Source organism: Balaenoptera borealis (assembly GCF_965194805.1).
Source record: "Balaenoptera borealis genome assembly, chromosome: 8".
NCBI lineage: Eukaryota > Metazoa > Chordata > Mammalia > Artiodactyla > Balaenopteridae > Balaenoptera > Balaenoptera borealis.
Genome location: NC_138865.1, coordinates 87813983 through 87841663, shown reverse-complemented (window position 1 = coordinate 87841663; position 27681 = coordinate 87813983). Strand labels below are relative to the sequence as shown.

Sequence of the window (27681 nt, the reverse complement as noted above, 5' to 3'; positions counted from 1 at the left end):
AAGCTCCTCAGGTGCCTTATGATTAGAGAGTCCTGTGTAAAGGGCCAGTCTCCCCGCTGCCTGCAGCTCACCATCCACAGATCGTTCCCCAAGTGCCAGGCACCAGTTCTCAACAGTGCTTCTGTTCTCAAAAATGGTGGAGGCGGTGCAGTCCCAGCCTCACCTCTCGATACATACTGAGCTCAAGCAGGTCACAGGACTCCCCTGAGCACACAAATGATGTGTAAACCAGAGGGAATGACTATCAAGTAACTGCTTGGACGACCCAAAGACTATTGTGCAAATGTTTGACGTTGTTTTATTGACTCAGCCCTTGCTAGATAAAAATGTGTTTGTATTTCACAAGTATGTGTCACTTAGATACCAAGTAAAGTGTCCCAGGATCCCACCCAGAGGTTGGCAATTGTTCTGAGCCCTGAGAGCTACCAGGGGGCATAGGCTCTGCCCGTAGGTGTGCCTGGGACAAAGGCAAAGTTGGGGAACAGGAATGAGGTCAGGGAGAATGAGAAACCTGGTGTCTCCTTCCTTACACACTTCTTCCCATCCCATGCTTCTTCTGGAGCCCACCTTGTTTTAAGTCCTAGTCATGCTTTATGGGTCACCTCTTCCAGGTAGCCTTCCCTGATTGCAGCTAGTGCATTTTCGCTCTTCTCTGCGCACTCACAGCACTTGGTATATGTCTGTTTCAAGCCCTGATCATTTCTCCTTAGGACTAGACCCCAGTTTCCTCTCTGGGCTGCAGGCTTATTCACGCACACATTCCTGAGCCCTGCAGGTCCCTGGGTTTCAAACTTTAGGTTACTATTATGGGTCAGGGTATCAGTTGAGAACTGTTGCTTCCCAAAGAGTTTGAGAAGAACTGCCTGAGGCTTGTGTTGGAGCTAGAGAGGCCAATTGGCCTCTCCCCCGGAAATTCTGACTTCATAGTAGGTCTGCTAGAATCTAGCTTTTCAATCTGTAAAGTGCATACGAGTCATAAAGGATAGCACTGTGGGGCAGCTCTGTGTCAGGTAGTTAGGTCAGGAAAAGCAGCAAGAAACCTCTGTGTAAGCTGAGCAATGAAGGGTGAACAGGACTTTGCCATGAAGCAGGCAGAGCCTTTGAGGCACAGAGGACATTGTAAAAGAATGCAGGGACGTGAACCAGCAGTGGCTGGCCTGTGGCTGGAGCCTGGGGGTGTGAAGGGGAGTGGCTGAAAAGGGAAAGGAAGGTCACTGACCCCGTGCTAGGGAAACACTGCTGGTGACCTTATCTGGGCAGAGCCACTCACGGTAGCCAAGGCTCCGATGACAGCTTGCGTAAAGCTGTTTTTGTGGACATAAGGGCCCATAGAGCCTGAGTGCACTAGACAAGTTTCTAGAAAGCATTTTGGTGGGAGGGGGAGGGGGAGTAGAGGGTGCTTAAGCAAAGATCCAACAGCAACATTCCCATGGCCCTGTTCCTAAGAACCCAGACCCTCTCCACCAGCATTTTATTTGGGCAAACACCCTTTTTGCCAAGCACTGAGCTGGAGGGTCAGAACCAACTCAGACAGCTCTGCCCTAGTAGGAAAGGGAGACAGACACCTTCACAAATGATTATAACATAAGCAGATATTAGAGGTGCCCCAAACTTTGTGCTATGGGAAGGCAAAGGCAAGAGCAACCAAGTTTGCCCAGGTTAATCAGAGAATGCTTTTCAGGGGAGAAGGCAAAGGGCCTTGAAGGGTTAACATGTTTGATTGCTGAGAGCCAGTAGTGAAAGGGGGGGAAAAGGTCTAAGAAACAAGGATTTGCAAAACATTGAGAGACTACGCATGGCTGAAGCACAGAATGTAGCTGGAGACGAGGTGAACAGATTAGGTAGAGGGGCCAGGACATCGAGAGCCCGTGAGCCAAGTTAAGGAGTTTGGATTTGTTGAGGAGGCAAGAGGGAACCCCTGGAAGTTTTTAAGCTGAGGACTGAGATGATCAAAACTGAGTTAGAGGATGTTATCCGACAGCTGATATGGAGGCTGGAGGTATGGAAAACAGTTTAATAAGAGACTGAAGAATGAATAAAACAATGAGTGGATGAGGACAGAAAAATGAAAGGATAACTTTATGATGAATCCTGAATCAGAAAATAGAGGTTTTTTATCTCCAACATTCATATGCCCAAGAAGAGCCAATTAAGGACCTGGGAGGTTTCTGACGAGGAACTAAGAGCTGGAGGAGCAGAGGCCAGCGCTGTGACCTGCAGCATAAAAGAAACGGACTGGCTCAGCTCCAGACACGCGTGTGCCTGTCAACCTGGATTCCCCTACTCTTTCAAGTCTGTTGTCCCCCAGTTGTGTGTTTAATTTCAATCTTTGCCTCCTCTTCGGGTTTTACCACAGGAGAATAACCTCTCTATTCTAATCTGAAATGAATTATTTATGCTTATGAACATGCTGGATGCCTGCCTGATTTATTTATTTTTCGAATAATACATCTGAATAGGAGTTCACACAAGACAGGGCAAACATAATTCTGACATAAATGCCTTTCCCCAACTGTTGCCCGATTTTAAACACTCCAAGCTACTGCGTGGCCTTGTCATTATCCTGTGGAGCCCCAAATCTATCTCTGCACACTAATTAGATGCCAGGTGCCTGCATCTGACAGTCAATATTTGCACTATCAGACCCCACCACCTGACTTTTACAATCTTATCTCCTGCTGCTATGACTTTCTCTGCTAGTCCAAGTTCCACTCATTCATCTTCCAAGGCACAGTTCAAACACCTCCTCCCCTATGAAGCCATCCCTAGTTCTCTCTTAAGGGGAAAGGCCCCTCATGCATCTGAGCTTCCAGAGTTTTTGTTTTTATATCCTTCGTTGGACTCTAAGTTCCCCGAAGAGAACACAATGCGCACACAGTAGGTACCTCAGCAGAACATTTGCTGAAATTAGGTAGCATGATCTCTCACATCCCAAGGAGCAGTTAATCAGGCCAGCTCAAGCAGATGAGACAAAATTTTGGAGTCAATATCTACAAAGTGCTCTCAGGGGAAGTGGGCCAGGAGAGCCACCCACCTATAGCCATACCGTATTTCACTCCAGTGGAGTTGCTTATTGGACTAATCCCAAGTGAAGAGCATACGCTTCACATATTGGATGAGCCTCCTGAGGAGCCTCGTTGTTGCTCTCCAGGCTGACCTTTCCGTTCCCTTCAACCCCTCACATCTGTGTGCCTTCCAGTTTATAAGTTAGAGTCAGATCATTATTCCCAGTGATTCTTACAAGGGCCAAAGGATGCATGCAAGGCCGGCGTTACTTTTCAGAGATCTGGGGCTCAGGGACCAGTGACTTGTCCGAGGTCACCCCCAGCAAGGGTCAGGGCTATGACTTGACCTAGGCCTCCTAACTCCGGGTGAAGTCCAAGACGTGCAAGTTGTCTGAGACTGAAAAGAAACAGTGTTTTTTAATGATTTGTATATTCTAAAGTACACACAGGTGTTCTGTGAACTGCAGTATCAGTAGCTGACACAAGGCCACTCCGAGGGTTTGATGAAATCTAACCAAGGATACAAAGGGAAGCGAGGCGGGGACTTTCAAGTCCTAGGCGCACGTGCGCTTGCCACCCACACTATCACTTCCCAGTGGTCCTCCCGCAGGCTGCGCACTAGAGAACGCGTTGGCTGTTTGTGGCACGGCAAGGCCACCGTACGGCAGCAAGGGTACGGTATTCCAGCAAGCGGAACCCGAAAGCCTGACAATAGGTGTGATGGGTGACCCTACACCTGCCCTGCCGCGCCGAACCGCTGCCAGGAGTTGGCCGGCGTCACTCGACCCTCCGAGGGTTTAGAGAGAGGCGGCGCCGCAGCGTCTCCCTCACGTGACCGGGCTCGGCGGAAAAGAGCGCGTCACGCTCCGCCCTGAGCTCGGGTCGGTCAAGGTCTGCGCCTGCGCCGGCTCGGTGGCTCGCGGGCTCGCGAGCTCGCCAGCCTGCAGGCGGGTCGCTACCGGGCGTGGAGCCGGGCGCCCGGGGCGATGGGTGAGTACCGGAAGCGGCCGAGAGGAAAGCACGGGGCTCCCCCGGCCTCCGCGTGGAGTGAGTGGAAGTACGAAAGAGGGTCTGAGGAGGCCGCCTGCACGGCCCTCTGGCGCGGCCGTTGAGGACTCACCCCCCGCCCCGCCGCGCGCGCGCGCAGTGCGCCCCCCCGGGGCGCCCCGCCGTTCCCGCGCGCGCCATCCCGGGTGGGACCTGCAGCCTCAGGGCCCAGCTCTTGCCTCCCAGCTCTGCCGCCCGCTGCCGGGCTTCGCTGGGCCAGGAGCGCCGTCCGACTGCCGGAACGAGCCTTTCCGGCGGAGGAGGCAGTGCGTTCATTTGGGCGCGCCCCGGGAAGGAAGGTGCCTCCCGGCGCGCATCGAGAGCGGGGCGGGGAGGGGCCGGGCTTTGCCTGCGGCCCGGGAGAGCGGCGTTGGGACCGCGGAAGGGAGCCTGCCCCCTCGGGGTCTGGGATTCCGGGACCCCTGGCTCCGTTGAATGTCCGGGACGGAAGGGGCCTGGTCGACCCCGTCCGCCACCCTCCCCTCCCCCTTACCACAGACCGGGGAAATGGACGCCTGGAGAGCGGTAAGTTCAGCCACACAGCCAGACAATGGTTATTCTGCGACACCATGTTGCTTCGCGTTGTGGGAAACTCGGTGGTACAGTGCTTTTTTTGGAGATGCGGGGGGCATTGTTGTTAACTGAAAATCTCTGTACCAATTATTTAGTATTAAGCTTATCTAGGTGGAGCGTGTCGGTGCCTCAGCTATATTTACCCTTTTTGTTTGTTTGTTTGTTTGCTCCTTAGAGCTGTACACGGCTGGTCTTAATCCCCACCTTCTGTTTCTCTGCCTGCAATCTGTGAAACAGAAAACCTTAAATAAGTGTGTAGTGCCCTTTCTAGTCTGAGCTTCCTCTGACCTTGTTTCGAAAGGATTCCATAAAATCAAAGGGTGCTAGGACCGTTCAGGTCCGCTAGTGGTTCCAGAGCACAGGTCGGGCGCTTTGGATCTGGAGTCACCTTGAGTGCATCTCGGGGAAAGATCACAAGTTGTTACTTTTAAGAGGAGTGGACTTGTCTGGTCTCTCCTTTGGTAGATTAAAGTAAGCCCAGAGAAATGGATTTTTAAATTGTAGACATTGCTTTGTATTTATAGTAACAAGATAGTGTCCTAACTAGGACTAGAACCCAGTTTAATCTTGTCCTGAATGCTGACTCAGACCTGCTGACTTGTGGGAGTTAACATCCTTTGAGAATTACAGTTGCTTTCTCCCCAGTTTTTGCACAGAGACCTTTGTGATGGATCACATCTCGGTCTTATCCACGTGGGCTATAAATTACAGTGAGCATTTAGACTTTACACTGTTTTCTTATGCCACAGAAGTTTGACACTTGGAGTTGCTTAAAAGTCAGCTTAATTAACTTTGTTTCCTAATGTTGACATAGGTTGAGTGTTTTAGGTAGCAAACAAATGTAAAGTTATGGTAGATAAATTTTGCAATAAATTGCAAAGAATTATTATACATGTTAAAGAATTTAAATCTAGAGAAAAGTTTAACAAAGAAATTTAGTCATGTTCACAGAATAAACATGAAAAATTTTAAAGTCCATTGCTACAGAATACTGTGCACACTAGCCTTTCTTCTCTTGCCAAATTAAGAACCTATTCACACGATCCTGGTGTGTAGGACAAAATGAGGGGGAAAGCTTTAAATCTGTAAAGTCTGGAAAGGTTTCATTACATTCCTTTCTCCTATGTCCAGGCCTGTTTTTAAAAATCTGAGACCCTAAATGTACACTAATGTTCTTTAAATTTCTTAGAATAGTTCAGTACAGCGGTCAATAAGTGACTGGCTAACTTCTGTTAGCCACAGTTTTCTATCTGTTTAATAACAGACCCAAAGAATCATGACAAAACTAGTTGAAGTAACTTTAATTTGCAAAATTTTGGAAAGTAATGCAAGTGCCATTCCAGTAAAAATTAAAAGTGAACATGGACAAAATTTTGTTGTTCAGTGTATAAGTAACTTGGTTTGTGTTATCAAGGAACATATATTGTTAAACAGCTGGTAGGTAGTGACTTTATAATTTAAAATATATTGTTATGTGTTCAGTATGTAAAAATGAAACTTTTTTACATTCATAAATTGTCACAACGTGTTATGGTATAATAACACATAAATCTGGATATTTCTGTTGATTTTAACATTTAGTCCTGAAACTGAAGAAGAGCAAAGCATTACATAAAGTATTTCTATGCTAAATTGTTTTTTAAATGTTGGTTAATCTTAGATTGGCAAGTATAGTACTGATAAGAGTTTAAACTCCTGTCTGGCAGCTGAAATGATAAGAAGTAAGGATGTAGAAGACTAATTGATTAATAATTATCAAACTTTGTACCCTGGCAAACTTCTCAAGCATGTATAGAACAATTTTTCTTAAAATGCCATTGATTCCTTTCACTGGTTAAGAGCACAAAATGTAACAGACAGAATGTCTGTTTTGAACAAATTAAAAAGCTGTGGGGGTTTTTTTGTTTGTTTGTTTTTTCAATTCTCCCTAAGTCAGATTTATGCATACTCACAAAAGCTGTGTGTGAAGGACAGCTATCATACATAAGGAGTTGTATCTGAATTAAGGGAAACAGCTGTTGAAAGGGGAGTTAGCACAATTAGTCAGCAACAAGTTAACAAGTTTAAAAATTGAGTCTTCAGATGCTCCTTGGCACAGTGCTAATACTACATGAGGTAATTCAGGTGTTGAGGAAGTCTATACAGCTTTTAGGAAAAATGCTCTTCTAGAAAAGCACGTCAAAACAATGGGAGCAGCAGGTTAGGGAGTTCCCACCTAGATATCAGAGCTACAACTTCTCATATCTGTGCTGGAAAATCCTGTTTTTCCTGGATGGACTAAAAGTTCAGAACAAAACAGGGACATTTTTAACCTTTCTTTCTTCATTTTAAGATCTCAGTTTCTTTCCCCCTCACCCTGTATTTCAGCATGATCCAGCAGAAAGATGGCTGCTTTTAGAAGTGGCTATTTTATTTGTCTTTCTGGGGTGAGACTGTTATGGAGCCTGGATACTTCAGGCTCGTATGCATCATGACCAGTGTCCTGCTGTGGTCAAAAAACTTAGCAATGGACTTGGTGAACTTGGCTGCCTGCTGCTGCTTTGTTCTGCCACTGATGAAGGTCAACCTCAAGGTGTACTTGTCATCAAACCTTTTAAGACTGGAGGCTAGTTGCCAGATATCAGGGTCCATCCCTGCAGGATCTTTCCTGTGGGCCACGAGAAAGATGCTCTTCTCCGGAGCATAAATTAAGGATATGCTGCGATGCACGAAGCCTAAACAGGCTTGGACTCTGGAAAGGGTGCATATCACCCCAGGTCAAAGCCACTGTGGTGAAGAAACACTAGATGGTACAGATGGTAAGGTGACTGCCAATTAGACCAAAATTCTCCATGGACTGTCTTAAAAAGTAATAGTGAAGGTTTTGCTTAAAGCAAAATACATAGCCTTAAACACTCAAATTATGAAACAAAGAATAAATAAAAATAAGAAATTTCCCTTCAGTAAATTAGAAGAAAATAAACCCAGACAAAGCAGGAGAAATGAGATGATAAAGAGGAAAAACAAATTTAAAAACTGAAAAATAGTAAAATTGGTAAATTTAAGAACTGGTTCTTTGCTGGGATGAGAGGAATGTGAATTAGGTAAACTGACTACCCTGCTCAAGAAAAAAGGGAATATAGGCACACAAGATTAGAAGTGTTTTTTTAAAACAACAAGTGCTTTATAAGACTATATAAATAAACCAGACTTTTTTTTTTTTCTTAAAGGAAATCCAGTTATCAAAGTTGACTCCAGAAGAGAGAACCTAACAGACCTAACAATGGAAGAAATTGAGAAGGTTATCAAAAAGCTACCATCCCCCAAAACACCAGTCCCAGATGGTGTTTCAGGTGAATTCTTTTAACTTTCAAGAAAAAGATAATTATAAGATTTAAATTGTTCACCAGCTTAAAGAAGGAAAAATGACAGATTTCTTTTACAAAGCCAGTGGGACATTGACACCTGAACTTGACATGAAGATAGTACTGAAATTGGAAACTTGGTATGTTATGAATAGTGATGTGAAATTTTAAAATTTTAAAATAAAATGTTAGCAAACTGTATTTAGTGATACATTAAAGGAATATTTCACTGTGGCCAAGTAGGATTCACCTCCATATTGCAAGGGCAAGAAATACACTAAGGTATACACCAAATAAATACATCAGAAAAGAACAATAATAATAGTTTATCCTTGTTGAGCCACCTACTGTGCTGTAGACTACTTTCCTGGGTGCTTCACGTGTATTAATTCAGTTAATTGGCTGGCCTATGAGGTAGGTAACATTCTTATTTTATAAACGAGGAAACTAAGCCACAGAGACATTGAGTAACTTGCTGAAGGTCACACAATAGATTTGTAGTGGAGCCAGAATTTGAACCCAGGCAATTAACTGTATCTGTTAAATGTTACACTGGCTCTGTTTCCAGTATCCGTATGATCTTCTTAGTAGCTCCGTAAAAGCATCTGACCAAAGTTCAAGATAGATTCCTGGCTTAGTGGCAGTGGAAAGGGATGGAGGTGGTAGTAAAACAGGAATCAGTGTGTATCCCTCCCGTGTTTGGAAATTCTAGGAGACCCTTATTATCAGTTGACCATTAGTACTAGAAAAATGGAATCCATTTTTAATGGGAAACACAATTTCCTAGTAAGTAACAGGGGGCAGGGGCTTCAATTATAATTGCAGATATACTGATTCTTAGAATGAATGCAGAATGAAGTTTTGGGAGTTATAGTGTAATTTGTCAGATGAAATTATATGATAGTACTGGGAAGACATGCTCCACTTCATGTTTGCAGAACAGTCCTAAAGATGGGCAGGGATAGATGGCAAACAGGCAATATTACTTGAGAGGGAACAAATTTTATATGGGCCAATTGATTAGTGAATATTTTTGTGTCATGATGACTTGTTTCCCTCTGTAAACTTGAAACTGCTAGGACTTGGATTATGAACACTCAGATGACAAGAACTTCCTCCTCAAACCAAAAGCTGGTGTCATGCTTCACAGTTAATCCCTGTGGAGTTGTCACAGATGTCAAAGTATAAGGATGTTTACTATTACCATAATTTAATTTTGCTCAGGAGGTATATGCCAATCCAATAAGAAGAAAGGATGCATACTATAAAGGAGAAGGCAGAATTATTTGTGATATATAGTAGAAACAAGCAAATCCACCAAAAAACTGAGAAATAGAGGACTATTGGCTGCTTCTAACTTTAATACACAGGAATTGGTAGCTTTCTCATATGCAGACAAAAAGCAGTTAGAAAATTAATTGGAAGAAAAGAACCCTTTCATAATAGGGACTGAAAAGGTAAAATACCTTTGAAGGTCTATATGAAAAAATTTTAAATGCTAAGGTTTGTAAAAAGAAACAAGTAAACAGGAAGATATCACATCCTTGTAAGGTACAATTTTTTTTTTAAGGTTCAATTTTGAAAAAGTGACAGTACTTTAAATTTATAAAGTCACTTCTGCTATAAAATACCAAGATTTTTGGGAGGAATATGACAAAAATACACTAAAATTTACCTGGAAAAGTGTGAGAGCCTGGAAAACTGATGATTCTGACAAGAGTAAAAGGGAAAGCCCTACTAGATGATGAAATCTATTCTGATGCTACAGTAGGTTAAAATCAGTTGGACCTAGAGAAGAAATACAAGGCTATTGTGGAACAGAGTGGAGTGCAGAAATAAATGCAGATGCTTGTGAGTATTTAGATGATGCTAACCAGTGAGGAAAAGAAGGCTCATCAGTCAGTTTCTAGGCAATCTCTTAACTTTGCTTCATTCCTTATACTGAAATTCCAGAGAAATTAAAATACAGATGGTAAATGAAACCATAGAAGTTGTAGAAGGAAGCATGGATTACTTGTTTATGATTTTAGAATAACGAAGGCCTTCTATGAAGGACACAAAACCTAGAAGCCAAGATCAGTAGATTTCATATCCATATTAGGAACTTCAGCATCACAAAAATGATACAAAGTAGGGAAAGTATATGCCACAACTTGATTAATATAACTAGGATTGATTTTCTTCATGCACAAAGAAATTTTCCAAATCAACAAGGAAAAAAACAAAGTGCCTATAGAAAAATGGATAATGTGAAATTTTACAGTACTAAAAGAAACTCAAATGGTGAATAAAAATGAAAAACGCTGAATTTTATTTATGTATGTATATATGTATGTCTGTCTGTCTGTCTGCGTTGGGTCTTCATTGCTGCGCCTGGGCTTTCTACAGTTGTGGCGAGTGGGGGCCACTCTTTGCTGCGGTGCATGGGCTTCTCACTGCGGTGGCTTCTCTTGTTGCAGAGCGCAGGCTCAGTAGTTGTGGCGCACACGGCTTAGTTGCTCCGTGGCATGTGGGATCTTCCCAGACCAGGGCTCGAACCCATGTCCCCCGCATTTGCAGGCAGATTCTTAACCACTGTGCCACCAGGGAAGCCCCAGAAATTACTGTTTAATACCTGGTGCTGGAAATGGTAGGGCAACTGGGACTGGCATACACTTAATGGAAATATAAATCACAGTAAGTTTTCTGGGGGCAATTGGCTGTAGCTATCAAATTAAAATGTATTCCTGGGCTTCCCTGGTGGCACAGTGGTTAAGAATCCTCCTGCCAATGCAGGGGACATGGGTTCAAGCCCTGGTCCAGGAAGTTCCCACATGCCACGGAGCAACTAAGCCCATGAGCCACAACTACTGAGCCCGCGTCCCACAACTAGTGAAGCCTGCACGCCTAGAGCCCATGCTCCACAACAAGAGAAGCCACTGTAGTGAGAAGCCCGCACACCGCAACGAAGAGTAGCCCCCACTTGCCACAACTAGAGAAAGCCCGCATGCAGCAACGAAGACCCAACGCAGCCAAAAATAAAAAAATTAAATTAAAAAAATAAATAAATAGGGACTTCCCTGGTGGTGCAGCGGATAAGACTGCGCTCCCAATGCAGGGGGCCCGGGTTCCATTCCTGGTCAGGGAGCTGGATCCCACATGCATGCCACAACTGAGAGTTTCCATGCCACAACTAAGGAGTCCTGGAGCTGCAACTAAGACCAGGCTCAACCAAATAAATTAAATAAATAAATAAATATATTAAAAAAAAATAAATAAATAAATAAATAAATAAATAAATAAATAAAATGTATTACTGTTTGAGCCAGCAGTCCATTCTAAAGATTTACCCTACAGATAAACTTGTGAGAGTTCACCAGGTGTAGGTACAGAGTTGCCCGTTGCAGCATTGTTTAAAAGGAAAAAAGGAAAAAACAGTGACCATAAATAGGAGATAGAGTAAATTACATGTAATATATCCATTCAATAGAATACTACAAAACCATTCAAAGCATTGTGATATCTGCTGTTGTTAGCAGGTTTTTAAGCACATTGTTGTACACCTTTTTCACTTAGTGGTGTGTTCTTTTTGTGTATTTTTTAAATGATGTATAGGTTGGTGGGGATGGGATGGAGTGTGTGACTAGAGTCGTACTTACTAGGTAAGGAACCTTTGGCAGTAGTCAGGCAGGAGATGAAGAGGACCTGGGTTGGGACCGTGAGCCTGGAGGAGAGGATGTATGTGTATTTAATTAATTTACAATTTTATTTTTCTCTTAAAAAAATATACATCTTTTTTAAATGTCTTTTTTTAGTTTATTTTATTGAAGCATGGTTGATTTACAGTGTTGTGTTAATTTCTGCTGTACAGCATAGTGATTCAGTTATACATATATGCATTCTTTTTCATATTCTTTTCCATTATGGTTTATCACAGGATATTGAATATAGTTCCCTGTGCCATAGAGTAGGACCTTGTTGTTTATCCATTCTCTATATAATAATTTGCATCTGCTAATCCTAAACACCCACACCATCCCTCTCCCAACCCACTTCCCCTTGGCAACCATAAGTCTGTTCTCTGTGTCTGTGAGTCTGTTTCTATTTGGAAGATAAGTTCAAGTTCATTTGTATCATATTTTAGATTCCATGTATAAGTGTTATCAAATGGTATTTGTCTTTCTCTTTCTGACTTGCTTCACTTAGTATGATAATCTCTAGGGTCATCCATGTTGCTGCAAATAGCATTATTTCATTTTTTTTTTTAATGTATTTATTTTTGGCTGCGTTGGGTCTTTGCTGCTGCGCACGGGCTTTTTCTAGTTGCAGCGAGCGGGGTCTACTCTTCATTGCGGTTCGTGGGCTTCTCATTGCGGTGGCTTCTCTTGTTGCAGAGCATGGGCTTTAGGTGAGCGGGCTTAGTTGCTCCGTGGCATGTGGGATCTTCCTGGAACGGCTCAAACCCGTGTCCCCTGCATTGGCAGGCGGATTCTTTTTTTTTTTTTTAATATAAATTTATTTTATTTTATTTATTTTATTTTTGGCTGTGTTGGGTCTTCGTTGCTGTACGCGGGCTTTTCTCTTGTTGCTGCGAGTGGGGGCTACTCTTTGTTGTGGTGCACAGGCTTCTCATTGTGGCTTCTCTTGTTGGGAGCACGGGCTCTAGGCGCGTGGGCTTCAGTAGTTGAGGCACACGGGCTCAGTAGCTGTGGCGCACAGGCTTAGTTGCTCTGCGGCATGTGGAATCTTCCCGGACCAGGGCTCAAACCTGTGTCTCCTGCATTGGCAGGTGGATTCTTAACCACTGCGCCACCAGGGAATGGCAGGCAGATTCTTAACCACTATGCCACCAGGGAAGTCCTGCTCTATTAAATGTATTTTTAATGTGTAAATTTAATGTGTAACTTTTTCTAAAGTAATATACATTTCTTTTGTGAATTTTTGTTTAAATGATTCATTTGTTGTTTTATTGGATCTACGAGCAGCCCAGCTCCAAGGATTCTGGCCTCTTGGTGAAGCATATTGGTGACTTCATAATCTAACTGCTTTAATACCTGCCAAAGTTAGAAATAATTCCTCTCTCTGAGCCAGACCTTCCTTTGATGATTTAAATTGCAGTGGAACAAATTTTTAGAATGTCAGGGGACAGTTTTTTTACTGTCCCTTTATTCCCCATCATGATAGTGCTAAGCAGCATTTAGAGACAAGTCCCACTCCTCCAGCCTCTGCCAAAGGTGAGGTTTATTCAAATGAACACAGAGTTTTGGTGCCCAGGGATAGTGTGGCTGCCCTGGTGTTGGGGGTGGACAGTGAAAGGTTGGAGCTCTGGTGCTGTCTAGTTCTACAGGTGTGACCAGGTGATAGCGGGGAGAAGATTCCTGACCCCTTTTATTACCGTCCTTATGGCAGACTTCAGGCCTGCAGTGGTTTCCAGGCATAATTCTTCTCAACTGAGGGCATGTTTATCTTTTCTAATAGAAATGTGATAGCAAGCCAGCTCCAACTGCAAACAAAGAGGCATTGGGCTAGAGTGTACAGATGTTACATTTTCTTCTTAATGTAGTCTGTCTTCTAGGAAAAGGGCACACAGATCTAGGTGTAACATGCTTAGGAAAATAATGTTTCTATTAGCTTCACATGAGAAAGGAAAAAAATAGTACATAGTAGCATCAGAGGGTCTCGGGATCATCCTTAGGGTCTCTGATAATGCAGGTCCTAGCCTGCTTTTCCATCATTGTCTGCCACCCATCCATCTCGCACCCACATTAAAGCTCCAGCCAGACACCCTTCTCAGGGATGTGATGCCGCTGCTCCTTTGACACGGGGCCTACACCTTAGCCTGTGCTGCCTTTGGCTAAAATGTGCCTCACCCTTAGGTGCATCCAGAGTCCTATTCACCTTTCAGAGCCCTCAGGCCCCTCTGTCTTTCCCTCCAGACAGCTAATTAATGACCCCTTCCTCTGTGGGGCCTTTATACCTTCTATGTATTTCTGTGGTTGCATTTACCACACTGTGGTCCAATTGTTTGCATGTCGTATCTCCCGAGGCCAGCGTCCTTTTATCTCTAATCTCTGAACGTTAAGGAGTTGGATAAGTTGGTTGAATTAAAATCTCTTAGTATACTGAGGAGGCCAGTGTAAAAGCAGGCAAAGAAGAAGAAGAAATTCCCAACAAAAGTAAATGAAAGTCTTCTTGATAATGTTATCCTGTAAGTCTGAATGAAGCAAATACAACAAACAGTACAGTGCCCACTGTGTCCCCAGAACAGCAGTGGGACCTGGTGCACTGTACTCTTCAGCTGACTTCTGCCCCAGTGTGCAGGGTGGGTGGCATTGGCCCGTTAAAACTGTGGAAACAGCCTCAGAGAGGTACAGCAATTTGCCTTTGTTCACTTGGGAACTTTGTCACATCCTTCTGTCACTGTTGGCCTTGTCCTGATTAGACCTTAGTTTTTTCAGTCTCCAACTTTTGAAAACAGAGTAAATTGAGACAAATTCAACTTGAAAAATATAGAAAAGGAAAATACAGCATTATTATGAAATTAGAAAATGTAAACTACTTATTTTGGCTTTTCTATATGTATATTGATAAAAACAGAATTGTGCCATGTCAGTAAAAATATTCTCCTTTATTTTTTCTTCTGTAACACTTTATTGATCAAAAAAAGGACTCACTGCTATCTGAAACTTCATTAATACTATTAAAAATTCAAAATTAATATACTGAACCTGAAATATAAATACTCCTTTATTTTTAGTACCTATATGACATCCCATCAGGTGGCTACATCTTAATTTATGCAGTGTGTCCCTTACTGTTGCGCATTTAATTTTTACTCCGTATTTCTGTTAAGAGCATTGTAATTGTCCTATAGTTGAGTCTTTGTCTACCTCTCTTGTTAATAATTATTTCCCTAGGCTATATTTCTAGAAGGAAAATTAGAGTCGTGTATGTGTGTTCCATATTTTATGTTACATGTCTGTGGCTCCTGCACATATAAGCTCCTCAAGAACTGATGCTTTCTGATTATGTGCCTCACTCTGCTCTACCGTCACATGATGACATTTCTCTTTAACACCTTTTGTCCTGATGCTTAGCGGTTTACAGCAGCGTGTGTGTATGGAGAGGGGGAAAAAAAGGAACTTGTTTTTTGTTTGTTTTTGTCATAAGTCAAAGAGCTAGATGGTTTACCTGACTTATTTTGTTCTTATTTATTTATAATTGAAACTGTGGTTAAAAAAAAAAATCAGGGACTTTCCTGGTGGCGCAGTGGTTGGGAGTCTACCTGCCAATGCAGGGGACACGAGTTCGAGCCCTGGGCTGGGAAGATCCCACATGCCGTGGAGCAACTAAGCCCGTGCGCCACAACTACTGAGCCTGCGCCCTACAGCCCGCGAGGCACAACTACTGATCCCACGCACCACAACTACTGAAGCCCGTGTGCCCTAGAGCCCGTGCTCCACAACAAAAGAAACCACCGCAATGAGAAGCCCGCGCACCACAATAAAGAATAGCCCCCGCTCGCTGCAACTAGGAAAAGTCCACGCGCAGCAATGAAGACTCAACACAGCCAAAAAAAAATTAATAAATTTAAAAAAAAATTAAAAATAAAAAATCATAAGATTTACCATCTTAACCAATTTTAAGTGTAAGTTCAGTAACATTAAGTATATTTACATTGTTATAAAACAGATCTCCGGAAATTTTTCATCTTGCAGAACTGAAACTATACCCATTAAACAATAACTCTGTTCCCACCTCCCCCAGCCCCTGATAACCACTATTCATCTCTATGAATTTGACTAGGTACCTCATATAAGTGGAATTACACTGTATTTGCCATTTTATGACTGGCTTATTTCACTTGTCCTCAAGGTTCATCCATGTTGTAGCATGTGACAGGATTTCCTTCCTTTTTAAAGCCACATAATATTCTGTTGTACGTACATACCATGTTTTGTTTATCCATTCGTTCGTCAGTGGACACTTGGGGTGCTTTCACCTCTTGGCTATTTGTGAATAGTTCTGCTGTGAACTTGGATGTACAAATATCTCTTGGAGACCCTACAATAAATTCTTTTGGATATATACCCAGAAGTGGGATTGGTGATGATATCATATGGTAGTTCTATTTTTAATTTTTTGAAGAACTGCCATACTGTTTTTCCATAGTGGTTGCACCATTTTACATCCCCACTAACACTTGTTATTTTCTTTTATTTTTTTTTAATAGTAGCTGTCCTAATGGGTATGAGGTTTTCATTTGCATTTCTCTGATAATAAGTGATGTTGAGCATCTTTTCATATGTCCGTTGGCCATTTGCACATCTTCGGAAAGCGTCTGTTAATTGCTTTGCTTGTTTTTAATCAGGTTATAGATGACTGGCAAGGAATGATCTTGCCATTTTAGAAAGCAGATGTATTCTAGGGGTAGGACCTTGCCTTCATTCCACTCAGTGGGCTAAGCCTGTGTATTTAGGCTTCAAATCTTTTTCAGCATGGTCTGGTACAGCCACTCTTTGTCCCAGGGCAGCCTCCCAAAGTCATTGCCATCTGTGGTATGACAGCAGGAACATGAACTCTGGAGGCAGACTTCATTTCAAGATGCCAGCTCCACCAGTTACTAACTGTACCTTGGATGAAGATGAGTATTGGTTTTTCCATTTGTAAAACTGGGAAAATAATGTTTACTTTATGGAGTTGTTTTGAGCATTAAATATGTGAAAATTGTGCTTAGTATATACCTGCAGGCCTTCCTTGACCCTGTTCTCCCAGCCTCCACCTCACAAAGTATATGCTCACTGTCCCTTACCTGTGTTCCCATAGTATATATTTATCATAGAAGGTATTACACTGTGGAGTGATTGTATACCTTGACAGAGCCTTCTGTTAGATTGCAAGTTCCTTGTCTTTGAATCTCTAGCACTTAGCAGAGGGCCTAGTTTACAGTAGATACTAAGTAAGTGTTAGTGAACAGAATGACTGAATGTATGTCTTGCTATTTTATTTCTCATGAGAGGACTTTGTTTCAGAAGGATAATAGCATGTACCATTATGTAGTGTAGGCATTACATATGAACTAGTCCAGTGGTTCTCAAATTTTTTGGTCTCAGGACCACTTTACACTTAAAAAATTTTTGTGGACCCCAAAGAGCCTTTATTTGTATGGATTAATATTCATGGTCTTAGAAATAAAAACAAAATTTTAAAATATTTATTAATTCACTTTAACAATGATAAACCCATTACATGTTAATATAATCAACACATTTTCATGAAAAATAATTATTTCCCCCCTAAAAAATTAATAAGTATGTTTTACAGTTTTGTAAGTCTGTTTAATGTCTGACTTAAAAGGTTGGTGGAGTCTCATATCTACCTCTGCATTTGTTCTGTTGTGATAAATTGTTTTAGTTGAAGTATATGCAGAAAATCCAGCCTCACATGGATATGTAGTTGGAAAGGGGAGGACCTCCTGGACTGCTGAAAGGGCCTCAGGGCCCTCCAAAAATACTTGAAGAAATACTGATCTAGTTTAAAAGGGAAAAATGTAATAGAGTCCAGAAATTGGAGGAAGGATTAGGGGAAATTTTCATATGTTTAGCACTGTATATAAAGGTTTACCTATTATCATTTTATTATTTGTAGGTTAAAAAAATCCTTCCTGAAGAAGATCTTAAGCAACACAATGGATTCAGAAGCTCATGAAAAGAGGCCACCAATCCTAACATCTTCAAAGCAAGATATAGCACCTCATATTGCAAATGTTAGTGAAATGAGGCATTACTTGTGTGGCTGCTGTGCGGCTTTCAACAATATAGCCATCACATTTCCCATTCAGAAGGTCCTCTTTCGGCAACAGCTGTATGGAATCAAAACCCGGGATGCAGTACTTCAGTTGAGGAGGGATGGATTTCGAAACTTGTATCGCGGAATCCTTCCCCCTTTAATGCAGAAGACGACTACACTGGCACTTATGTTTGGTCTCTATGAGGATTTATCTTGCCTTCTCCGTAAGCATATCAGTACCCCAGAGTTTGCAACCCGTAGCCTGGCCGCAGTACTTGCAGGAACGACAGAAGCAATTTTCACTCCATTGGAAAGAGTTCAAACATTGCTTCAAGACCACAAGCATCATGACAAATTTACAAACACTTATCAGGCTTTCAAAGCATTGAAATGCCATGGAATTAGAGAGTATTATCGAGGCTTGGTGCCTGTTCTTTTCCGTAACGGATTCAGCAATGTCCTTTTTTTTGGCCTTCGAGGTCCCATCAAGGAGCACCTGCCCACGGCAACAACCCACAGTGCTCATTTGGTCAATGATTTTATCTGCGGGGGCCTGTTGGGTGCCATGTTGGGAATCTTGTTTTTTCCGGTTAATGTTGTAAAAACTCGCATGCAATCTCAGATTGGTGGGGAATTTCAGTCTTTCCCTAAGGTTTTCCAAAAAATCTGGCTAGAACGGGACAGGAAGCTGACAAATCTTTTCAGAGGTGCCCATCTGAATTACCATCGGTCCCTCATCTCTTGGGGCATAATTAATGCGACTTACGAGTTCTTGTTAAAGATTATATGAAAGAAATCAGTTAAGTGCCATTAATCAACTGAATAGACCTAAGAAGAATGCAGTTTGGCCCTGTTTCTAATTGGCCAAATACAAGTTGGTGTTATAAGTCCAGGGCACAATGAATTACGGGCAAAGCTGTTTTTCTTAAGCACCAACAAATGCAGAATAAAAGGTTTCAGTAGGAAAATTTAAGGTTTTTGGGAGTTTTTTTGGGGGAGGGTGTTCTGTTTGTATTTTTTTAGTCATTATCTGAGAACTTTAGGCTAATTGCCTGGTTAATAGCTGTCTATCTGATGGCTTTTGACAAGGAAACTACCAGCCAAGATACATGATTCTTTTTTCCGAAAGTCTTCTGTATTGAAGCATAAGTGGCCATGACCAGCCAGAGAAAAGGCTCTTAGGGTCCCATGATTTCTCAGGCTTACTTCTATTACTCCATTTCTTCTCTGCTTTTAGGAGGAGTTACAAAGGGTAGTTTTTGTTAACTTAAACATACACATGGTAGGACAAAGGAGCAGAAGAGAGAAGAAAAGCAGCTTATTATGTATAGGATTTTCATGATAAATTGTATTCGTTTTGAAACTAAGCACCTGTTGGGATGGTCATTATCCAAATTAATTCTCTTTAGACGTGGTAGACTAAAGCAACTAATGACATCTCCCATTTTGCTTTCTAGGGTAGAAAGTTTTCTCTGTATTTCTCAATATGACCTTAACCCTTCCCAAAATATTTTTATATTAATTTCACTATTTCGTTGTCAAAAAATGTGGAGACTTAAATTTTGTTAAAGGTGTTTCATCCCATTAAGAAGGTTCATATTACAGGTATCCCCCGCTTCTCCAGAGTTTCCTTTATGCCACTTTGCTTTTACAAAAGACCTATATTAGTACCTGTTTTCACTAACCAAAAGAAATACGAAGATGATTTTTGCTTTTACAAGAAAAGGTGATTGCTTCCTCACTCTATGCCATTTCGGCTTACAAAAAGTTCCACAGGAATTCGGGGGAAACCTGTAATTGCATTACAGATCCAATTCTGTTTAGCTCAGCTTTGAATTGTTCTTGCCAACTTAGTGAAGAGCTTTGGAGTTTTGGTATTTTTTCCTTTGAGTAGTAGTTTGTCATAGTCAAGTATCCTGTTCTCTTGAAACTCCCTTTAAAAAAACAACATAATGCTTCCATAAAATTTTATTTTGGAAGTCTATTAATAGGACCTTAGATTTTTTTTCTGGTTTCTAAGTGTTCTGGGGAAGGGGAAAAAAACTCAGGATAGCTTTCACCCCACAGTGTTAAGCTGTCTTTTTTATTTTACTCTTGGAAATAGAGACTTCTGTTATGATCTTTACGTTTTGGGAACCCAGTTTTACCATTTTATCATTTAAACAGTAAGACAGTTTGAGAGGATAAAACCTAAATAAAGATATTTGAAGGGTTAGTTTTAAATTCTAGAAGTTGGTGATTGGTGGATAGTATACTTATCCCTTACCTAACAGACAAAAACTTACTTGTCAAAGGAATCAGATTTTAAAATACTTTTTCCCAGATAAATAAGGCAAAGTGACTCATACACCAGTTGAATAACTAACACAACATACGAGACATCCTAGAAAAGTGGTTTATCAATCTTTTAAAAATCCACATCTGTAAGTATGTAGTTAAGATTACCTTCCAGCATCTGACATGGAGCAGAGCACATGGGTTTTATTACCAGTCTTTCATCATTCTGGGTAATTGCATGTGAATATGTGCACATGCTGACCAAAATAAAGTCAGGGTCTCAATGGTAGTTTACTCAGTTTCTGGACAGATAGTCCAAAAAAGATGTTTACCTCTCAGTGCAGGGTGGCTGGTCAAATGACAGGAACGTCCTCCTTCCAGCTGTGAAGGATTAGGAGGCGTTGTCGAGCATTTGCCAGGCAGTCATGGAGCTCACTAGCTTTACAAAGGCTCTGTTTGTTTGACAGCATTGTGCTGGAAATGGCAGTTAATTCTAGAAACCAAGATGCAGATGTAAGGATTTGAGAAAACGAGAATTTGATACGAAATAAATGAGAGTAGCATCCTTTGGCCTATGGAATAGAGTCAGGATTTCAAGTGGGTTGAATTTCAGGAGTGAGTGGCAAAGGCACTGTGGTGCCTGACCCCCTCGCTCACGTGTGTGTCCAGCACTTCTGGGCATATCTGAGTGCTCAGCATGTGGCTGGTGAGTTAGCCTGGGGTCACACGCTGACCCTGGGAGTAGACTCCACTGGCCTTCAGTTCCACGGGGCTTCCTTTTGCCTATACACTCCATGTAGGTGATAGATATCTAAATTCTAAAGCACTTTTGTGAAATACAAGTGAAGTGAGAATTTGAAGGAGGATGCTTCCTTTTCTGCTATCTCAAACGTGGCATTTACAAACAAATATTTTTTAATGGTTTTAACTCATATTTTTTGATTTCTTTGTCACTTTTTACAGCTTTTGAAGACCAAACTGCAAATACGTTACCAGGGTTGGTTTTATGTTGTCCTACATTTCCTTAAATTTGACAGAAAACTCAACAGAACTTGTGGTAGCCAACAGCTTTGTCTGAAATTTAAAAGAAGTCAAAATGTGTTATTAGTAAGGAAGAGATTCTAACTATCGTTTTTGCCTTCAGCGTGAACTAGTATGGTAATAATTTTGAAAAGGCAAACATGAGTGAATAACTTTTATCTGCAAAGCTTTAAAAGTGGCCTTTCTGTTACATACGTGGCACAGACAGCTCATGAGCACAGGGCACTTCTGGTCTTGCCTCCTATATACTTCATTCTGATGCCACCAGAAATGTGTTATGGATTCTATACTTAACACCCTTAGAGTGGTATGAGCCCTCAGGACTGTACTACAGAGTAAACACAACCTCTATATGGTGGCAAATGTATGTGTCTTTGTTTCATTTATGGTTGGAGACAAAGTTGATACTTTTGTCTCAATAGTCAATATTCATCTTACTTTATGGTTGGTTATATAATCACCTGCTATATATTACGAACTGTGCAATGAGACAGAATTGTGCATATATAATCATCTTTGGAGACCTGAAATTCCCTGGCTTGATTACAGTGGTGATACTCAGTTATAAGGCTGTACAAACCTTAATAAGAGGATAATGGGTGGTACTGGAGGGCTTCATGGTAAGCCAATCATGTTGACCAACACTGTTCAGTGTAGATGAAGTACTGTCATGTGAGGGGCATGCAGTCAAGATGGAAGCGAGGTGGGAGATCACATTTAAAGAAAGGGTAAGCACTCAGACTTGGTTTCTTTTAAAATAGTCTTTGTTTTCTCACGTGCTTATAAATGTGTATCAAAGACTTGAATAGGCATTCCCCTTAAATCTGAGGATTTTTAGTTTTTAATGCTGTCTTTTTGCCTAATAGTGAATATTTGCTTGCCTAAATGGCTCCCAAATTGTGGAGGAGTCTACATGTTTCCTTTTTTAAAGTTTCATTATTGAAAGTGGTTGTTTTTGTTTGATATTTTGAGTTTTGTGACTATATGAGTTTAAATGAAATCTGTTAAATGTTTCAGAGTTAACGTGTTTCTTTTGGTATTTCTGATTGGAATAAATTTTTTTTTAAGTCCATTTTTCTGGTCTTCCCTTGTGGTTGGGTTAGGGTTAGTAGCACTTTCCTTTTTGTGGTAGATTAGTCTATTAGTCTTTTTGTTGGTAAAACATTCAGCACACTACTTTGACTATTAGTGACTTCACCTGATAACTTTGTAGGTAGAACAGTTCTTCATTTATCCATTTTGTTTGGTCAAGAGGAGTTCCAGATAAGTGAATTTTCTAGATAGGTTAACTACAAAGCATTTTGCTTTTTAAAGGTTGTTCTCAAATGAAATAAACTTTTCCCTACTGAGTATAAACTGTTTTGGTAAATTCAGTATATCAATACTTTCTGTTGTAATTATGTATCTTCAGGTCATGCTTACCCCCAAGCTAAATGATCTGGATGTTTGTGCATTTTGAGTTTTTTATATCTGCTTTTGATTTCATACTGCTTGTTTCTGTTAGGAGACTGAAATCATATTAGCTACACTGTTGGTTTACACATTAAATTCTCAGGTGCTTCCTGACTAGGGATAGTTGAGGTTGCCTGATGAGGACCACCAAGTAAGGGAGCAGTTGCCATATAATGCTTCTAAAACACTCCTGTTTTAGAAATTTTTTTAGAAATTCAGTATAAAAGTGAATATCCTGAACTCTAGAATTCATAAAAGGGGTTTGACACATCATCTGATGAAATGTCATTGTAACCCGTCGGCAGAGGGGAGTAGAGAGCATTTCTCATGGTGTGACGGGGGAGGGGCCGGAGGGAGGTCTGCTAGCTGCAGTGCCTCCCAGTCTCCAAAGGCTGGTCCCAGCTTAATCCCTTCAGCGTCTAGTTTCCAGTAGGGAACTTTTTCTCCAGATGAGTATATGTGATTTTGAAGTAGAAATTGAGGATAAAATAGGATTTATCAAAATTCTCATCTGCCTTCAATCCATTCTTCATATTCCTATCATTTCTCTAGATGAAACGATCCAGGCCCTGTCTCCCTTGTTGTCATCTCCAGCTAAAACTGCCCTGCCCAGCCACTGCCGTGGGGACTTCTGTACTCTCTAGCCTCCCAGCCTTACCCATGTGGAGTCCCGCTGCACTGAACCCTGCACTCTCCCCTGGTTCACGCAGTAACTCTTACTGAGGCCTTCAGATCTCAGCTCAAATGTCACTTCCTCGGGGAAGCCAGCTCACACTTTAAGGACCAAGTCAGGTTCCCCTCTTACATATTCTTGTGCTGCCACATTCCTGTGCTGTTTTCATAGCACTTACCTGTTTTAATTATATTGTCATCATTTGATGCCTTTGGCCCTTTTGAATGTCAGCTCCATAAGGCAGGGACTCTGCTCTAGTTTCCACAGTTTCAAGTTCCTGGCACAGTGCCTGACACCTTGTAGATGTCTGACAAATGTTTCTTTAAGAATCAAGAGTGAAGGGACGTGCGAGTATTTAGGATCACAGCATTCTGGAATATCCTGTCTGACTTTAGTTCCTTGATGGGTCATGGAAGTTGTTTCAGAAACAAATTTTAACACTGCTTGGGCTGCCATAATGAAATACCATAGACTAAATATTTAGGCTTAAACAACAAGATATTTCTCAGTTCCAGACACTGGGAAGTCCAAGATCAAGGTGCTGGCAGATTTGGTTCCTGGTGAGAGACCTCTTGGTGTACAGACTTCTGTGTCTTCACATGGCAGAGAGAGAACCTCTTGACCTCATCTAAACCTAATCACTTCCACAGGCTGCGCTCCAGATACCATCACACTGCGGGTCAGGGCTGCAACCTGCAAGCTCGGGGTCGTGGGGGACACAAGCATTCAGCCCATAACATACATGAGCTAAATGATGAGGCTCTTCTTTGCTCTCCTCTTTCATGTGTAACACTTCGCTATCTTTTTTTTTTTTAAATTTTTATTTTATATGGGAGTAGAGTTGATTTACAATGTTGTGTTAGTTTCAGGTGTACAGCAAAGTGATTCAGTTATACATTCACCTATCCTTTACTCTCAGAAATATCCAGCCAATCTGAGACAAGTCTCTGTACGAGTCAGGACTCCAATGTACAGGCTCCAATTTTCTTATTCTTGCACTGTTTGTGAATTGTGGATCTCAGCTGAGTGAAGCTGACCAAGAAGGACAAGAAGAAAGTATTCCTTAAAATAATTAGCGTGTCATTGCTGCTTTGTTACTGTAGAAGTGCCATGAAGGCAGTGGCTTGTTTTGTTTAGAGGAGACCACCTCAGTAGTTGCTTTACCTTTCACCATCATCATTCAGTTCAGGAACCAGTCATTAGTCAGCAGTGGCTTGCTCCTTACAGAGTACACCAAAAAGGGGGAATGCATTTAGTTACATTGAGATGCTATATACCTTTTTGTTTCAGATGATAACAGGGAAAAAAAACTAATTTCTTTCAAGGGTCATCATAGGCACCTGGTATATAGCTTTCTCCTTTCCTGTTGGTAAAAAGGAAGCCTCCAAACTTTCCTTACCCCTCTCATACTTTGCTGAAAAAGAGTGATTAAACAAATTTCGAGGTTTTCTTGGGCTCCCCACTTCTCACTCCCCACTGAAAAAGAGCCATAGAGTTTTCAAGACAGATAATAGGGAAAAGTGGGTATGCAAGGGATCCAGGTACTTTTCATTTGTAATTTGTGTGTAAAATATGAAGGTAACGAGTGAAAAGGAGTTAGGAGGTGAGGGCCTAAACTTGGAGATACAATGGGTGTGATAAGCCTTGAGAAAGCTAAGGCAAAGTCCAAGAAGATTTAAAGCTTTGCTGTTGCTGTTTGGAGCCCTTCAAAAATTCTGCCACTTGTGGTCCAGGAACAGAAAAGCGTGGTGTTTTTATGTTTGGAAGCAATGCTAAATACATTTGAATGTATATCAACTCAAACTAGAGAAGAAAACATCCCTAATTTCAATTTGTACCTTTTATAGTTTCTTTATTTTGTTTAGCAGATTTGCCTTACATCTGCTCAGTACTGTAAAGCTGCCCTTTTAAGGACAAATCATTTCGAGTTATAAGATTCTAGGCTTGTGGACTACACAGAGCATTGGCTGCCTGTGACAAGTTCCTAGGTAAAACCTTAAATTTCCCTTGATTCCCTACTGGCTCCCAGGCTGGATTAGGTCTCCTGTGGCACGTGATGACTGTCTCAACCCCAGCTCTCTGGCCAAGATGTTTGTGCTGTATCCCTCAAGACAGTGTGAATGCCTTGAGGGCAGGGGCTGTCTTTCTGATCTTTGTATCCACGGACTAGAGGTTCTCATAATACCTATTCAATGAATGAATCATACTCTGATCCCAGGTGTTATCTTTATCACTATTATTTTCCCTGTTTCAGAGACACTGAATTTTTTAGGAATTTGTCTTTTAAAAATCATCATGGAGAATACATAATGTCTGATTCCATTTATGTGAAGTTCTAGAAGAGGCAAATATGGTGGAAAAAAAAAACCCCAGTGGTTAACTCTGGGAAGGGGCATGAAGGAACTTTCTGCCTCTGGGGTAACGGTAGTGATCTATATCTTGATAGGGGTTTGGGTTACACAAGTGTATACATTGGCCTAAGCTTATTTAGCAAACATACTGTTAATATTTGTGCGCTTCATTGTATGGAAATTTTACAACAGAAAAATATTGAACTTTAGTTAATGATATGTATTGCTGAGGAGTTTTAAAAGGATGGGTACAGATATCTGCAATTTATTCATCAAAATACATCAAAAATTAAGATGGATTGATGGATGGATAGAATATTGGATAACTGATAAAACAAGCTTAGTAAAGTGTTGACAGTAGAATCTTGTAAAATTCTTTCATCTTTGCTGTATGTTTGAACATCTCATAATAAAATGTTAAGAAAAATCATTAGGGTGTTTATCACAATATTTGATGTCACAATATATTGAGAGACTCAGTTCAGTTCTTTTAGTATGCTAGTTATTCTAGACTGCCATGAAGTCATACGATACTACAGAAATACGTGCTAGAGGGGAATACAGGCCTATGGCATATTACTAACTTATCCTTCCCACTAGTCCTAATGACGTGGTGGCCACCTCCTCTCTCTCAAGCCCAGAATACACACCAGATTGTGACAGGGCTGGTGAGTAACATGGTGGCTGATGAACTGATGTTTTTCTTAAGTCTGCCCCAAAAGTGAGTGGTCTACTCACCCCTGAAGTGACCAGGGTAGGGATCATGATTTTCCCGCCAATACTCTGCAACTTTCAATAAAGGCCAGGAAGTCCTTCTTTTATACATGCATTTATTATGTACACACACAAACCTCTTCAGTAATAACTGCCTAAGAATAAATACAATGTATTCAGAACAGATCTGATACTTTGTATTTAACTTTTATAAAGTAATCCTTTTACAGTGAAATTTGGATCCTTCATTTTACCCAAAAACTAATCTTTTATAGTGATGGGCTTTTGCAAGTTAATGTAAGCACAGCAGCCTCATGTACCCATAATTTAAATAGCTTTCAAAGGAGACAGCTGTTTCCCCCCAAAAAGGGTTTAAAAGCTGTTCTGAGTTGTCTGTGCTCTGCTTAGAGCTTCTGTTGTTCCTGTTTCAAATTTGTCCGCAGCAGTTGGAAGCTGTTTGGAGCTCACAGCGTGTTTCTGTAGCGGCTCCTCTCGTGGAGTTAGAAGATAAGGCACACAGCACCAGGTCTGTTCCTGAGAAGATAAGATGATCTTAGTGTAATTAACTGCTCAGTAACTTAAATACCATTTAAAAATAGGGAAGTCTTAGCTCTCGCTGAAGGAGGATGGTGTAGCTGATGGGATGCATGGTTGTCCATCTCTCAAGCTCCAAAGTTAATATGTTCTCCAAACAGGCTTTCTTTATCTTCACAGAGATCCATGGAACTGTCATCCATGAAAAATCTAAACCCTAACTGCATTTTCTAAATCCCTAGTTCTCAAACTGTGGTCCCCAGACCTACAGCATCAACTGGGAACTGGTTAGAAATGCAGAATGGGGCCTCCCACCCCAGACCTGTGAAATAAGCAGCTCTGGATGTCAACCTAGCAATCTGTTTTAACAAGCCCTCCTGGTGATGCTAATGCCTGCACCACTTTTCATGTTCTCTGCCAGAAGGGAAGGGCCTAGAAGGAAATCTCAGTGGACATGTATTTGTGTTGTTTTAACCATTAAGTTTGTGGTAATTTGTTACATCAGTAATAGGAAACTGATGTAAATATAAATCATTAAAATCACTTCCTTTTAAATAAAAAAATCTATTTTTAAATAGTCCAAAATATGTCAATCATATTTCAGGAATAACTGAAATAGTGATCATTAGTGCTATGGTTAGTTAAGTTAGCTAAAGGATGATTAATTTCTCAAAACAATCTGAATTGAAAGGGATTCACTCTATTTTTCTTTTCAGTGACTTCCCAAAAAAGGATCCCAAGTAGGATTGTCATTTTTCTAGTAAATTTAAAATAGTATGGCAAAATGAACCATCAATCACAGTTAAATAACACAAGAAAATGTCATTCTAGGGAACAGTGTGAAAAATAGCATGTTCTAAATTTATCTATATGAGAACCAATCACTGTATACAGCTTGACAA

The 27681-nt window shown here is 41.2% G+C and overlaps 2 protein-coding genes and 1 long non-coding RNA gene across 7 annotated transcripts in view; 1 reads left to right on the top strand and 2 right to left on the bottom strand.

The window, feature by feature from the left end:
• LOC309634297 overlaps positions 1-27681 on the bottom strand; it is a 139710-nt gene that overhangs the window by 56715 nt on the left and 55314 nt on the right. The window lies entirely within an intron of this gene.
• Positions 3624-22127, top strand: SLC25A51 (solute carrier family 25 member 51). 5 transcript variants are annotated; one of them, XR_014247905.1, is made up of 3 exons: positions 3624-3995; positions 7835-7957; positions 16446-17686. XR_014247905.1 is itself a non-coding variant. In XM_082404158.1 (3 exons), exon 3 carries the CDS (start codon positions 17637-17639, stop codon positions 18525-18527), a length of 891 nt encoding a protein of 296 aa, XP_082260284.1. In that variant the 5' UTR covers positions 3678-3995; positions 7835-7957; positions 17597-17636; the 3' UTR covers positions 18528-22127. The 5 variants fall into 5 exon arrangements, 4 of the variants coding, with proteins under 4 accessions (XP_082260284.1, XP_082260286.1, XP_082260285.1 ...); XM_082404158.1 differs by having other exon boundaries at positions 3678-3995; positions 17597-22127; XM_082404160.1 differs by having other exon boundaries at positions 3678-4052; positions 17597-22127.
• The window catches only part of DCAF10 (DDB1 and CUL4 associated factor 10), a 56248-nt gene continuing 47825 nt past the window's right edge, over positions 19259-27681 (bottom strand). Inside the window, exon 8 of the mRNA XM_082403995.1 lies at positions 19259-26779. Coding sequence (XP_082260121.1) covers positions 26618-26779 — 162 coding nt within the window. The 3' untranslated portion in view covers positions 19259-26617. The remainder of the gene's footprint in view (positions 26780-27681) is intronic.

Coding starts and splice junctions, on each gene's coding strand:
- SLC25A51 (XM_082404157.1), top strand. CDS start 8,030: ATGACAGATTTCTTTTACAAAGCCAGTGGGACATTGACACCTGAACTT. Junction 8,110..17,596: donor GTACTGAAATTGGAAACTTG/GTATGTTATGAA, acceptor TATTATTTGTAG/GTTAAAAAAATCCTTCCTGA.